Source organism: Leguminivora glycinivorella, chromosome Z, assembly GCF_023078275.1.
Source record: "Leguminivora glycinivorella isolate SPB_JAAS2020 chromosome Z, LegGlyc_1.1, whole genome shotgun sequence".
In the NCBI taxonomy this organism is placed as follows: domain Eukaryota; kingdom Metazoa; phylum Arthropoda; class Insecta; order Lepidoptera; family Tortricidae; genus Leguminivora; species Leguminivora glycinivorella.
The window spans coordinates 29,938,168-29,951,740 of NC_062998.1; the positions used below are offsets into that span (position 1 = coordinate 29,938,168).

Consider the following 13,573-nt stretch of genomic DNA (forward strand, 5'->3'; position numbering starts at 1 on the left):
TTGTTCGTATTAGAAGTTTCACTTCTTCCGCGCGAAGGGACTCCACGCCATTTTTTTGATATCTTACATGTTGTGTAACTCACTAACTACTCATCAAAAAGATGATGCCTACTTGGTGCTTATTATCAATTTTTCATATATACAGAACCATGTGTTATGGCTTCATTAAAATTGTACTTATAAAATGATGTAGCTATAGCTACCTCCTTGTATTAATTTTGTATTACTTAATTAAATGTAAGTAGATACTTATTGTGTGAGATCATAGACTTTTTTGCTTTTTACCTCATCATTGTTGTGACTGATATGAATCGCTTAATCAAGTATTTTATGAAATACCTGTTAGTGTAGATATAAGACATCCTCACTAATCTGGTCATATATGTATCACAAGTTTTGTATTATTTTTTAGTGGAATTGTACATTAGTAGCTTTTATACAAATTAATATACATTGGTTTTGCTGAGTTGATGTTACATTTACTAAATATCCCGCATCAATTGACTGAATCCCTCACTACGCTCTGGAGTTTGGATACTATTTAAGAATCTCTCTCGGAATTATTTTATGGAATCCTTCGCTTCGTTTAGGATTGAATGTACGTAGTATTAACGAATCAATTGCTCTTTTGAATAATAAGGTCCAGCAATAACAACTATGTTTCTAACAATCAATTAATCCATATCGTTTCTTTTAACAAGCTGTTCGTTAGCGATGCCGTCGGGCCAATTATTTTTTTATTGGGCTAATCAGCCCAACAGTTCCAACTGGGCGCCGACAAGGAGCGAGGCGGCATTGTAGGAATGTGGCTTATTCTTTATTTAGTATTTTCCATCGGGATATATCAGGTAAGGGATGAAAATCTGTTTATGTAGGTCTGCCATCACCAACTATTTGTTACTGCCTAGTAGTTACCAGACAGTTGAACTGCCTAACTTGGTGTGGGCGCTCCCGTGCACCCGCAATCATTATAATCAGCTATATTATAAGTACCTACCTAAGTGGTTGTTTAAGCTATAAACGCATGCACGCACGACCGTATATTGTTTCACACTATCAATGTCTTCATCTACCTAAGTGTAAAGTACCTACATTGTTGACTGTCGAGATTACTTACAATTCAGATTTCGAATACCTACCGAAATGAAACTCGCGTGCGAGTTCTCACATCCTGTAAATGATCCCTTATGGTATTTCAGGGCCATGGAGGACCAGCAAAAAACAACACGCGACTGCAGTCACACGCCTTCACGGTGTCCCCGGACGAGATCGTGCCCATGCTGCCGGACGAGGGCATGCAGATGAGCACCGTCATCGCCGGCCTCATGCCAGACTCCTTCGGGGAGATGTTCAACTTCCTCGACGGAGACAGCTTTGGAATAGGTTGGCTTTATTCTTTCTTCATCTACTTATATGTACCCGCTTATGCCCTATGTCAAGGAACATCGGTGTCTCGCGACTGCAGTCGCACTCTTAGTGCGTTTTCACATTATCCGATCCGATATCGGATGTCGGAAGCATTTCAAAGACAAAAATCAAAGATGTCGGCTTCAATGTATGGGATTTAGGTCCTACATCCGATATTGGATCGGATAATGTGAAAACGCACTTACGGTGTCCCCGGACGAGATCGTGCCCATGCGGCCGAAGGAGGGCATGCAGATCGCCGGCCTCATGTCAGACTCCTTCGGAGAGATGTTTATCTTTCTCAACGGAGACAGCTTTGGGATAGGTTGGCCTCATTATTTTTCCACCTGTCCATATTTCCGCTTAGGTTCTTTAGGAGACTAAGGGACATCGGTATCTAGGCCCTATCGACGAATGTTTTGTATTGAGTAAAAGTCCTCATGTGTTATATAAAAATTTACGGCACAATACAAACTGTATGTACATAATAATTGTATCTGTTTAGGTCCAATGCACGAATTCGTGTACGGCTGGCAAGCGATCGTGAACACCATGAGCATGAAAAACAACGTGGAAGTGCGCAAGCGCGCGGGGATGCAACGGTTCGCGCTTGCCGGTATCAACGGCATCACGCTCATCTCGCACATTGGCGTGACGGAGATCATGATCAACGGGACTAGGACCTACTGCTTCGGTGGAGTCTCGCGACCGCCTGGCAGGCGAAGTCTTATATGCAAGGTTTTATTTTAATCTACATAATTCACTCTGCTCTATTGTCCTAAGAAGTGCCCATATAATAAAAGACGGAGGGCATTTATTTTATACTATTTTGAAATTGTGATTCCAGGGTGCAATGTACCAAGAAGGGAGATTTTCGTGTAAAGTTCCGTATCTTCGCTTCCCAACGGTTATTGGCTACAAATATTGTATCGATAAATACGCTGCGGTGAAGTCCATGGATGGCACATACAAAAGTAAGTCCTGATAAATAATATACGTATTATGAAAACCAATGAAAACGCGCTCACTATCGCACTAATCGGAGACAATAATACTATATAGATATTTAATTTAATAAATGAAATAGTCAAATTATATTTCCAGAAACGTACTGTGCTCGAGGAGATGTAGTCCCCAAGTTCCATTACGACTATATTTGTGAGCGCCGGGAGATCAGAATAAAGAAAATCAACATGTCGGACCCTAACGAGCGGTTTAATATTAGGAATCCCGTCGTAAGGAGAGCCGAATACTACAGGGCACCATACGACATACTTAAGGCTTGTCCTGACTGGTAATTGTGTTACTTTTATATTTTTTTTATTTAAGTATGGGTACACCCGATATTTTGTGAGGAGACAATGCCTTACAGAATATTATTCGCATATTCGACTGTCAAAACTTACCTATACCACCATAAGAACATCTCCATTAGTGAAACTTATTCGTACCAAATTTAGGTAAGGCGAAAATTGGGAGCGTGGGTTCGCATCCTACCGGCTGCGCCATGACAAATATACAAAACCACAAGCATAAACAACTTTGATACATTTCTCACTTAGCCTATCCACATTATTGTGATTATCAAGATACCTACATTGTTTTTAGGGTTCCGTACCAAAAAGGTACAAAAGGAACCGTTATGCCGATGCTCTGTCCTTCTGTCTGTCACATCTCTAAATATCTCGAGAACTACTTATGCTATCGACTTGAAATTTGGAATAGTTATGAACATTGTTAACCTCTACAAATTGAAAGTATTATTTTTTAGTATACGTTTTGGTTGTCATCTGACTATAGGCAGTCGTATATGGAGTACATGCTCGTAGTCATTTATTGTAACACTGGCCGATAATGCAATGTTACACGGACAGGTATGGGTGCAATTTACGCATATCTCCAGAGTTGGCCACTGCGCAGCTGCCGCCGGACCTCCTGCGCGCCAACGACACGGAGTTCATCGCTCACGGCGGCAAATATTGGCTGGCTCTCTATTACACTCAGGTAACTTTATTTTTAACTACTTAAGCTGTTATAGAAAAGACAAAACGAAACGAGCTCTTGCAGCATAACTGTCTCATAATTTCTAACTTTAGAGAACTTATGATCATCAAACAAATCTTGTAAGAAGTCTCTTAAAATATCTTTCCGTAGAGAAAATATAATGTTCCTGTTTTGTGTTGCTCAACATTTATTTTAAATTTCAGCTTTCGACGTACGCAATTTACTTCCAAGCGCACGCTGAGTACCCGTGGCATTCCAACAGACCAGTAGTGCCGGCCGATAAAGGTAGTTATTGTTCAGTTCTGGCACATAGCTAAAACCAATATCTATACCACTTTCCACAGTTTGTAAGGTCAAGTTTGGTGGCTATACTATACCATAGATTAAATATAAGAAAATCATACCATCCCATACATTAAAATATTTAAAATGCGACCTCCTAAAAACGCGCATACACTACACCACACATAGATGGCGCCACAAAACAAATTAATGTACCTTTCGATTATACTTGTAGATGGAGTTCAGTGTTACTTTTGACATATATTTATGGCTTGAAAGTGACACTTAACGCCAATCTACAAATAATCGATGGCAACAAGGTATTTTTTTGTGGCGCCATCTATGTGTGGTGTAGTGAATGCGCGTTCTTAGGCGGTTGCATTTTAATGTATGGGATGGTATGATCTTCTCATATTTAATCTATGACTATACAATTATACATATGAGTATACTTGAACGGATTCTAAAATTAATATTAAATGTATTCACTGCTAGCAATCCGCCAAGCCTCTATCCGTGGTCGATTTCCTCTACAAACGGGTTTCTCGTGTTGATGTTATTGGTCGTCAAGCGTAGCTTGTCCTGGCACTTAATGTCTTAAATAACTTAATTAGTGTATAGCTATACTTAGAGTCTTCAATCTTCTATGTATTTTGCTTACAGGTGGCATTTGGGAGCAACTTCTCAAAGCTAACATTGGGCCGGACATGAATCTACATTACAACTTGAACGGCATTTTCAACAGGTTCCCGAATTACCCGGCAGCGATGGATTTGTTGAAGAACGACGGACAGGTAACAGGGGTCCTTTTAATGGCACGACGGATGACTGAGGTTGTAGAGAAAGTAAAATCTTTAGGTTATACAAATACATAAAATTCAAGATTATGAGTATTATGACATACACTACTTTGCAATAAACGGGGGCATCTCTTAATAGGCTAGTTTCCTATACTTAAAATATTTTTCAGTACAGATGGTCGTTTTTTTACGCACTAGTTCGAGAAGTGGTTCATTATATGCCAGGTCGAAACTTCGGAGGCTCATCTGTACTGAAAAACGTCGTACGATACACGTGCGAAAAGGAAATTCGTAACTCGTGCCGATTTAAAACACTCCCTTCGGTCGTGTTTTAATCTATCGCCACTCGTTTCGAACTTCCTTTTTTACGCACTTGTATCGTAATGTACTATTATGCAGGACACGAAATAAAGCACCACATAATTAGAAAAAAATATGGACAATAGTTATGTTTAAACATAACGAGGAAACACACTAAAAGGTTATGACAGATGGCGCCACCCTATTAGTTCATACGTGAGAGCGAGAAGATGATATGTTTTTTGAATGACATATGAATGACAGTGACATGCCTAGACACTTGCACAGGCGCCGCCTGGCGGGATAAAATGTCAGTGAAAAATATAAAGATCAGAAGATCAGAGAAAGATATAAAGTAAATGAATTGACCGTGACGTCACTCCTCAGTATTTCATAGTAAGGTGAAATAGCCCATAATGGACGGTGATGCCATTATGGACAAAAAAACACAAATCCTTAAAAATAAGTATCTAAAATTAGTTTCTAAAAACTGACGGCTATGTACCATAAACTAGAGTTGTAGAGCTGTTTCATTTTGAAGTTTCAATTAATTCGGTTATTTCTGAAGGATTTGGCGACAAGATAAAATTCATCAGTTTACTGAAAAAAATATCAAGACGAATTCTTAGTAATGTTGCTAAGAGAGTTGAGTTCATGTATAAAATAATAAAAAAATAATACTCGGTGTAAACTTGAATGCGTTTTACTTACTGCATTAAGCATGAGATAAGGTATAAAACATACTAGTTTGTTGCTCCAAAGATATAAAGAAATGGCGTTATTTTGCGAGTGTCCATTACTGGAACCGAAAAACTGCCTACCTGCCTACTCTATGATGGACAAGGAACAATTTACAAAACCAAAATTTACAAGAAACAATCCTATGTTAAAATAACTCAAACTAATTGTATTTATGGTATATAAAATTGACTCATTGAGTATCAGTTGGCTTTAAAAGTAAAATTTTAAACTTATTTCACTGTCCATAATGGGGGATCCATTACTGGAGAACTGCCGTCCATAATTGGAGAAAAAACACCTAGTTTTAATTTGTTAAGTATGAAGAAACTATTAGGAATATCCATTCTGCAATACGCTTGAAATGTAAAAGAAGGATAGGACATTTAAGATTTAACACGCTTAGCGGTAGAATTTTTACATTTATGAGTGAAATATCAAAAACAGGCGAAAATTTTCCTTAAACTGTCCATGATTGGGTCCGTTACCTTAATTAGTATTTATTTAGCAAATCGTTTTAACAGTTCTTAAAAAGAAGCTGATTTGCCTAGTAGGAAAACTAAGACGTGAGACGGTTGAGGTTTTTTGTTTTCGAGAATTTCGTGCTATATGTTCGACAGGTAGTTTTTTATTTGACTCATAAGTGACTTCTTCTTTTCGCCGTGCAGGTGCAACCAGCAAACTTCCGATCACCTGTGTCTGCGACCGGCGAAGAAATCATATCCAATCCGCATTTATCTGATGGACCAGGTAAACATGTTACTTTGATGTTACTAAACCGTATTGTATTCCGTATCCTTTGCGTATTCTTATGTAACTTGTAAAACATTACCTACCTACAATAAATTACTTGTAAAAAAGGGTCTACCGAGAACATCGAAATCGAGTAATTATCTCTTTTACTCCAAGCAAGGCGTAATTAGAATGATAGAGACCGTTGTCCGAAAAGTTGAATTTTCTTGGTTTATTTAGTGTCGTGACTGGTGAACTAAATGACTCGAGCATTTCATTCGTTAACATAACACCCTCGATAACATTTTTTTCACTTGCATAATGGAAAATACTCCTTTGTTATAGCTGGAGATATGAGTGCCCAGGGGCCCAATTACTTCAGACGTGATTCACAAGGCCAGCCGCAGTTCGACCAAGGATAAGAACAATATTGAAGACGTTTCCTAACACCATCACTTGATAAAATATACAAATTAGTAGATTGTCTTTGTTTTATCTCTATCGTGGTTTCAGTTTAGCGTACTCCAACGAGCGTATACTTTTCTAGTTAATACGCTCGTAAACGCCTTGAAAGAGTAAAATAAATAGTAATTTAATGTTAAACAATGTCATGTCAGCCTGTAACTCCAGGGTACCTAGACAACGTCACCATCGCTTACGCATCGTAAGTTCGACGTTGTCTAGTACCGCGTAGCTAAGTCTTCTTAGCACTGGTCCCATCTACCAAAAGCGAGTACCTAAGCTATGAGCTATCGGCTATAAAAACGAACAAAAGATAATCGCTCACGTGTAAATAAAAGATTTGTAGGTCATAGCTCGGCGACGAACTAATTATAACTCGCCTATCATCGCGTCTGTTTTATTTATACGGGAGCTATCTTTTCGTTTTTATAGCCTTTTCGGCTAGGCCGGCAGATGTGTTACGAGATATAATTTTAACCCTCTTTACCAAAGTGAACCCCACAGTGAAATAGTGTTCATACGAGGTGATAAATACGCTCCCAGAACCTATTATGCTAAACCTCGGCAAACCAGTCTTATATGGCTAGCCATATGAATACAAGTTGCTTGTTCAAGTGCCTTTATCAATTAGATCGTAGGAAATTTTTGAGTTTCGCGCATTTTTCTACTGACAAAGTAATTCATATGGCGAAATTCAAAGCCAGCTGTCATAGGCCGAAAGTATACTATCATATTATCTTTTAATTATAGTATACATTACAAAAACTTGTTTCATTTACTTGAAAATATTGGAGGTTTAGCAGATATCACATCAAATATGTAATCATCAATGCGATAAAATAAGTTCTCAGGAATTTTATTTAAAATGTGATAAGCCTTCAGCGGATGGACTACTTCTGCTTTTATTGTTCTCGTGCTCTTTCGTCCGATTGAAACGTCGATATTTACGCATTTTCGTCAATCCGTTTCGATTTGTACACATGAGCACACTTAAGGAAACAAATAAAATGATTTTGGAACATAACTGGGATTGGCTTCCACATCGGCTTTTCTACCTCCAATAAAATGTGCACTATGAATTCACCGTAAATTCAATTCAATACTTGTATCAAAAGATTACGCACTTTTAAGTAATACTTCAGAGGTTGGACGACACTTTTCTTCTTACGGCAATTATTCACTTAAACGGTGGTTTCGTTTTCACCACGGTCATGGAAATAGCTAAAATTTTTTCGATTCAAAAACGATATGAAAATGTTTACAGCTGGTTTACAGCAATATGGATTTGACAGCGTAAGTCAGCGACTAAGATGTCAATTTTGGCCGTAGTGTGCGCTGTGATCGTTTTAGCTACCCCCTCCACCCGCTTTGCACCCTGCCAATATAATATGATCAAAGCTCTTTTTCTCCAACGTGAAGAAAAAGGACGGCATGTCAGCCATAGTAGTCACTTAAGTAGTCACCACCACGGAAGTATAACTAAAGCATCGACCTACAATAGGGACTGAGCTCACACTTTTTTTGCCATACTAAATTGAACCTTATCACCTGCGCATAAAGGCGTTCTTGACAGACTAGCACAAGTGTGTCCACATGAGAGGGTCAAAGTTGGGGCTGGTGTCCCTCTCGCACGTGTGACCAGTGTTAAAAAATTACTATAAGTAGTAGTAGTATTTTTACCTGTATGATAACTAAGTTTATAAACTTCTTAAATTATTTTCGTATTATATTGAGGCAAGGGTATTAATACCTTGTAACGAATTGGTAAGTCATTATTATGAAGCCATAAAACCAAAAAATTGCGCAATTATTAAAAACCTTTAATTGGGTATTAGTAGATTTGGTAGTAACTTTGAATATTGACTGGTATCCCCAAATGATGACAGTGATGACGTCATTCAAATGATTTTGATAGTGGTAATAAGTGTGAGAGGGACACCAGCCCCAACTTTAACCTCTCATGTGGACACACTTTTTGGGCTAACAACTCATTCTGGTTTAATTATAATTCTGTGAACTAAAGCAGTAGTCACATTGTCACTCGCAGTCAGTTGTAGACACAGAATTACAGTTAAACCAGAATGAGTAGTTAGGTCAAAAGTGTGTCCACATGAGAGGTCATTGTTTGGGCTGGTGTCCCTCTCGCACTTACTGACAATGTCAACATTATTCAGTGACGTCATCACTGTCATACATTGGAGATACCAGTCAATTTTCAAAGTTACTACGTGGTTACTACCAAATCTACTAATACCCATTTGAATATATTTTTAACCGCCTTCCAAATCTCAAGGAAAGGGGTTCTCAATTCGTCTGTTGGCCGCTGTACACATATGGCCAACGGTTCCACCAACCCCCTTGGCCAAGCGTGTAGAGGGCTACTTGGCCGTAAGTTGGCAGTTGGCGCTTGCGCTTGCCGGCCAACCGATTGGTGTCGGTTTTTTGTCCACACATCAAAGGATCTTGGCGCCAATGGCCAACTGCGTTTACACGTTAGCGCTTCATTCAGTTTGTCGTCAGCCGTCAGAGAGGACAGTAGTAAAATATTTACGAAAATAATAAGTTTATCTATGCCAATAATAGTGTTGATTTTAGGAAATAAAATAACCTTGCAAGTGTTTAATGTATTGCCTAAAAAAGATAAATGTGCTTATCAAAACATTCAAAAAATTGTTAATATTTCAAATAATTTTATTTTACTACGGGGTTATTATTTTTTAATCAAATTTTGCTAACTTAAAACAACGTTAATGACTTAGAATTTCCTATTATTTTTCATCCAAAAATTATTATATAATAATTCCACGTCCATCTTTCATGAAGAGCCAATGCCATGTGGTTGGTTCGCCAATGTGTAAACAGCGGGCCTTATCTTGGCCACCAAGGGTTGGTGGAACCGTTGGCAACATGTGTACAGCGGCCATGTAATTTTTTATTTTTTTTAATGTTTGTTCCTCGATACCTCCGTCGTTACTGGACCGATTTTGAAAATTTTTTTTTGATTGAATGTATACAGATTGGTCCCATTTTTCTCAGAACCCAGTTCTGGTGGTGGGATCCTGGAGAAATCGAGGAACTCCTCAAATCTGAAAGGCATACATATGGTGATTTTTGTGTTTTTAAAGGAACAGCATGCATTTACGTACGGAACAGTGACATTTGGTGCAGTGGAACTCCTGATGATGGTCAGAATGGAACTCCTCAAATCTGAACGGCACACTTATAGTGACTTTGGTATTTTTATAAGAACAGCATGCACTTACGTCCAGAACAGTGACATTTGGTGCAGTGGAACTGCTGATGATGGTCAGAACGGAACTCCTCAAATCTGAACGGCACACTTATAGTGAAATTGGTATTTTTATAAGAACAGCATGCACTTACGTCCAGAACAGTGACATTTGGTGCAGTGGAACTGCTGATGAAGAGTGAGTCGCCCCTGGTTAGAGTTCCGTTCTGATAATCATGAATTGAATCATGGCTTAGATATTGGTAGTTTTATAAGTATTATTCTTATTAGTATGTAATATTCAACACAATGTACATTGTTATTAATAAATAAATGAAATGAAATGAATCATTCTCATTTGTAAGTACTTCAGAATCATCCAAATTTCAAAATTGGTTCAGAAATGACGGAGATATCGTATAACAAACATTAAAAATATACAGACGATATGATAACATACAGACATAAGGCTAAAGGTGATGTGGATTCTACCTCTTTCTCTCTTGATCAATTAAATTGTCACTTCGCTAAAACTACTTCCCTCAACTCACTCATTAAATTTAAAACTTTATGCCATATCGCCTCTCTCTCTTCTCCTGATATCGAACCTTTTTCCTTTAGTCCAGTCTCTCCTGAAGAGGTGCGGAAAATTATAATCTCCATAAAATCTAAGGCCGTAGGTCACGATAAGGTAAGTCGAGTCATGGTCATTCATATTCTAGATGATCTACTTCCGGTGGTCTCACACATTATTAACACATCTTTATGTACTGGGGTCTTTCCATCCTGTTGGCGTAAGGCTTTTGTCATTCCTCTTCCTAAAGTAAACAACCCCAGCTCCCTCAACCATTTTCGGCCGATCTCTATTCTTCCGTTTCTATCCAAAATTCTCGAGGCAGCGGTCCATACACAAATTTCACATTTTATACACCGGAACAATCTTCTGTCCCCACTTCAGTCTGGCTTTCGATCAGGTCACAGCACCACCACCGCTCTTCTTAAAGTTACCGAGGACATTCGTATGGGGATGGAAGCTTCAAAGATCACGGTTCTGGTGCTTATTGACTTCTCAAATGCCTTTAATGTGGTTGACCATGACTTGCTCCTTGCTACTCTGGCACACTTCCAGGTTTCGGCTGATGCAACAAAGTGGTTTTCCTCCTATTTGTCGGATCGCGTCCAGGCGGTGCGTGCTAGCTACTCACTGTCTGATTGGTGTGAAGTCAGCACCGGAGTTCCTCAAGGTGGTATTCTGTCGCCTTTGTTATTTTCAGTTTTCATTAATTTGATCACCTCAAATATTCGTAGCTCTTATCATCTGTATGCTGACGACCTCCAGCTGTATGCTCAAGTTGATGTGGATGACATTAACACTGCTATTTCACTGCTAAACGCTGATCTAGAGCACATTGCTGAATGGTCTGACTGTTTCGGAATTCGTGTGAATCCAGCTAAGTGTCAAGCTGCAATTCTGGGCAGTCAGCGTCAGATCTCTAAGCTCAATACAGTTGCCATCCCACCGATCCTGTTTGATGAGTCTGTCATACCCATTTACACTAAGGTCAAGAACTTGGGATTAATGTTTGACTCTACACTTTCCTGGAGTGCCCAGCTTGCTGACGTTAGTCGCAAGGTCACTGGCACTCTAAGAACACTGTACAAATTTAAAAATTTTCTCCCAGTGAGCACAAAAAAGATGTTGGTACAGACGTTGATTTTGCCAATAATCGATTATGGTGATGTGTGTACGACGAATGCCACCCAAGAGTCCCTCAATAAACTGGAACGGCTCCTCAACAACGGTATAAGATTCATTTTTGGCCTTCGTAAATACGATCGCATTTCCTTTTACCGTCGACAGCTCAATTGGCTCTCCATTCGCCGTCGTAGGACCCTTCGGATACTCAGCACACTATTCTCCATCCTATTTGAGCCTTCTGCCCCTATATATCTCAAAAATAGATTTCTTTTTGACACCCCTCGGCCAGGCGGTGAGCTGCGTACATCTCGTATTCTTAAGCTCTCTATCCCTGCTCACCGCACTGGGTTTATGACTAACTCTTTTGCTGTCCAGGCGAGCCGTCTCTGGAATTCGCTCCCTCTCAGTATTAGACAAGCCCCAAGCAAGTTAGCTTTCAAGCGGGTACTACATCAGTATCTGCTGAAACAAGAGTTCGAGTAGAATCCATCAATATATATATGTATGTATATATATATATATATGTATATATTTGCGAATATATATCAATTATAAGTAAGTATATTTATTTTTGTTTGCATATATTTATATTTATGTATTATATAAGTATTTTTATGAAGTTAATCAGTTGTTTTCGATAATTGTCATTGTCATTTTTCTTTCTCCTTGCACCATTTTTACATGTCTCTGTTTGGCCCGATGGTTGACTGGTAGAGAATGCCATTAGGCATTAAGTTCGCCATTTGTACATTTTTGTTTTATTTGTGCAATAAAGTTTAAATAAATAAATAAATAAATAACATAATCCAACATTTGAAAGTATTTATCACCAGAACCCTTTTCTTAAAAATTATTTAATTATACAAACCTTTGATTTATTGGCATCAAAATAATTACATTATAATTATTTTCCAGTTCTTTGAAATATATCGAAACCTTAGTTTGAATATTTTATTTATTATTATTTGGAGCCCGTCGTGTCCCACTGCTGGGCAAAGGCCTCCCCCCAATTTCTCCACTGATCTCTATCCAGTGCTATGTCTGACCATTCCTCCAAGAAGGAGTCTAGTTCATCCCTCCATCGCCGGCGGGGTCTGCCGGATCCCCGATCAGAGTTTTCGGGCTCCCACACTGTAGTGAGTTTGGCCCACAACTCATTAGGCATTCGGCAGACGTGACCAGCCCAGTCCCATTTTAACTTGGCCGCCTTCCGAGTTACATCGACGATTTGAGTTTTAGAGCGTAGCGTGGTGTTCCGGACTCGATCCACCAATTTGACACCTAGTATGCTACGCTCCATGGCTAGTTGGCAAACCCCGAGTTTGGACTTCTGAGCTATTGTCAAAGACCAAGTCTGTGCACCGTAGGTCAGAATAGGGAGTATGCATATGTCCATGAGCTTCCGTTTATGTGTCATCGGAAGATTACCTTTCATAAGATGTTTCATGGACCAATAGCTCCTCCAGGCGTTTTCAATTCGTCTTTCGATCTCTTTATAAGAAGTTTTAAAGTCAGGTAATATACAGATAAAAATACTACTACTATGGTAACCTCATTAACACTGGCCACACGTGCGAGAGGGACACCAGCCCAAACAATGTCCTCTCATGTTGACCGTTTTCGCTAGTCTGATACGATCACCGTCCTTTCTATTTCAGTGATAAGGTTCAATTTAGTATGGCAAAAAATGTGACTCCACAATCTAGTTTAATAATTCTAAATCTATGGTTGTAGAAGACTGGCAAAAAAAAGAGTAGAAATGAAAAAGTGGCAACATCGTCGTGCCGTCCCTTTCAAATCAATACTTTTTGCTAGGCTGTACGATTACTTTTATAGAAATAGAAGAACGTTGGCACGGTCCGGTAAACGATCGTCTGTTAGCACTGTAAAAAGCAAACAAAAAGCAATGGTAGTCAGTGT

General features: G+C 38.9%; 1 protein-coding gene across 1 annotated transcript; it reads left to right on the forward strand.

Moving 5' to 3' along the window:
- Positions 1 to 708: 708 nt before the first annotated feature.
- On the forward strand, positions 709 to 6,745 carry LOC125241194. Its single transcript, XM_048149553.1, has 10 exons — positions 709 to 848; positions 1,200 to 1,383; positions 1,913 to 2,145; positions 2,255 to 2,381; positions 2,512 to 2,701; positions 3,282 to 3,411; positions 3,615 to 3,696; positions 4,357 to 4,487; positions 6,200 to 6,281; positions 6,609 to 6,745. The coding sequence occupies exons 1-10, from the start codon at positions 804 to 806 to the stop codon at positions 6,683 to 6,685; spliced, it is 1,281 nt and encodes a 426-aa protein (XP_048005510.1). The 5' UTR covers positions 709 to 803; the 3' UTR covers positions 6,686 to 6,745.
- Positions 6,746 to 13,573: the final 6,828 nt, after the last annotated feature.